General features: G+C 44.3%; 1 protein-coding gene across 1 annotated transcript in view; it reads left to right on the top strand.

The window, feature by feature from the left end:
* LOC101854205 (glutamate receptor-interacting protein 2) overlaps positions 1 to 1426 on the top strand; it is a gene marked incomplete in the record, with an annotated part of 40751 nt that overhangs the window by 36014 nt on the left and 3311 nt on the right. Inside the window, 1 exon segment of the mRNA XM_013088587.2 lies at positions 1244 to 1343. Coding sequence (XP_012944041.2) covers positions 1244 to 1343 — 100 coding nt within the window.

Genomic DNA, 1426 nt, shown 5'->3' with positions numbered 1-1426 from the left:
ATGGGCAAACCACAGACCACGGGTCAGTACCCACGTGTATACGTCTCTAGGGCGGTGCTACTGACTGAGGTGTCTTTAGGCCTTTCCCAAAGGCGGGACATTCACTTGTTCTTATGCTCAGTAGAATTGTAAATGGGCTGATTCATCAATGTCATGCTCATAACTGTGCCTGAACTCCAACAGGGAACTGCTGCTTTTTCTTTCCTAATCCTTACTATCGTCATTTTTCCTCAACTTCTTTTGTATGTTTGTCCTTCTCTTGTGAACTGCTATTTCCTGGGTGCTTTGATAGCCGAAGCAGACTTTGTGCTGTAGAAGCTAGAGAGGTGGCAGAGTAAGCCTGATTCCCTGTATGGACTTCTCTGTTGACATCCACCCCTTGGCACTCATATGACCTTATGCAGTTGCGAGCGCTGTAAAACTCCTACTAAAACTAAACTAAACTGGTCTCACGTCTGATCTACTATGTAGGCCAGGCATGGGCAAACTACAGCCCACGGGTGGGGAGGTGACCCAGGGATTAAATTAAATAATGATGAATGTGGCATGTGGTGGGTTGATAATTGATTGGGACAAAATTATCTGTCTTGGAAATTAAAATTAATAGTTTCGGCAGTTTTGGCCCATCTAGAAGTAATTGATCTAATGGATTATCTCCGGAGATTAGAGTTTCCTCTAACTTTTCAACCCTCAAATGTTGTGGCAGAGAGTTCCAGATAGATGAATCGCAGTTATTGAATGAATGAGTCTGTCTTTACTCAAGCAAACAAAGCTTGGATCTGATGTTGTGGGTGGTTGGCAGGTGCTCTGCTGTGGGTTGTTCCTTCTTTCCTAGCCAACATCTATCGTTCTTATCTCTCCTCCTTCTTTTCTTTGCGCGCTGCTCTCCAGGAACGACTCTAATCTCCTGGACTTATAGTGGGTGGTTGGCAGGTGCTCTGGTGTGGTTTGCTTCTTCTTTTCTTTCAAACATCTATCGTCTTTATCTCCCCTACTTCTTTTTTGTTTGTTACTCTCTTGTAACACCTCTAATCTTGGGCACTTATATCACCTTATTGTGTTGCAAGTGCCGTAAAACTCTTACTAAACTTATCTCTCCTCCTTCTTTTCTCTGCATGCTACTCTCCATGAACACCTTTAATCTCCAGAACTTATATGACCTATTTGTGTTGCGAGTGCTGTAAAAAACTGACCAAAACTTCCCTTAGACCTGGTGTTTTGTCTGTTTTCTCTGCTGACACAGAGGGCAAACGGAAGTGGGCCAACGGTGGCTACGACCACAGAGCGGAAAACTTGCCGCAGTCGCAGAACTTGAAGGAATGGGAGACCAATTCTGTACAAAGGTAACCATGTCTGTCTGTCTGTCTGTCTGTCTGTCTGTTTGTCTGTCTGTCTGTCTGTCTGTCTGTCTGTCTGTCTGTCTGTC

The sequence above is a fragment of the Aplysia californica genome, unplaced genomic scaffold (genome assembly GCF_000002075.1).
Source record: "Aplysia californica isolate F4 #8 unplaced genomic scaffold, AplCal3.0 scaffold00770, whole genome shotgun sequence".
Taxonomy (NCBI): Eukaryota; Metazoa; Mollusca; class Gastropoda; order Aplysiida; family Aplysiidae; genus Aplysia; species Aplysia californica.
Note: the sequence above shows the minus strand (reverse complement) of the source record. Positions and strands in the feature narration are given on the sequence as shown.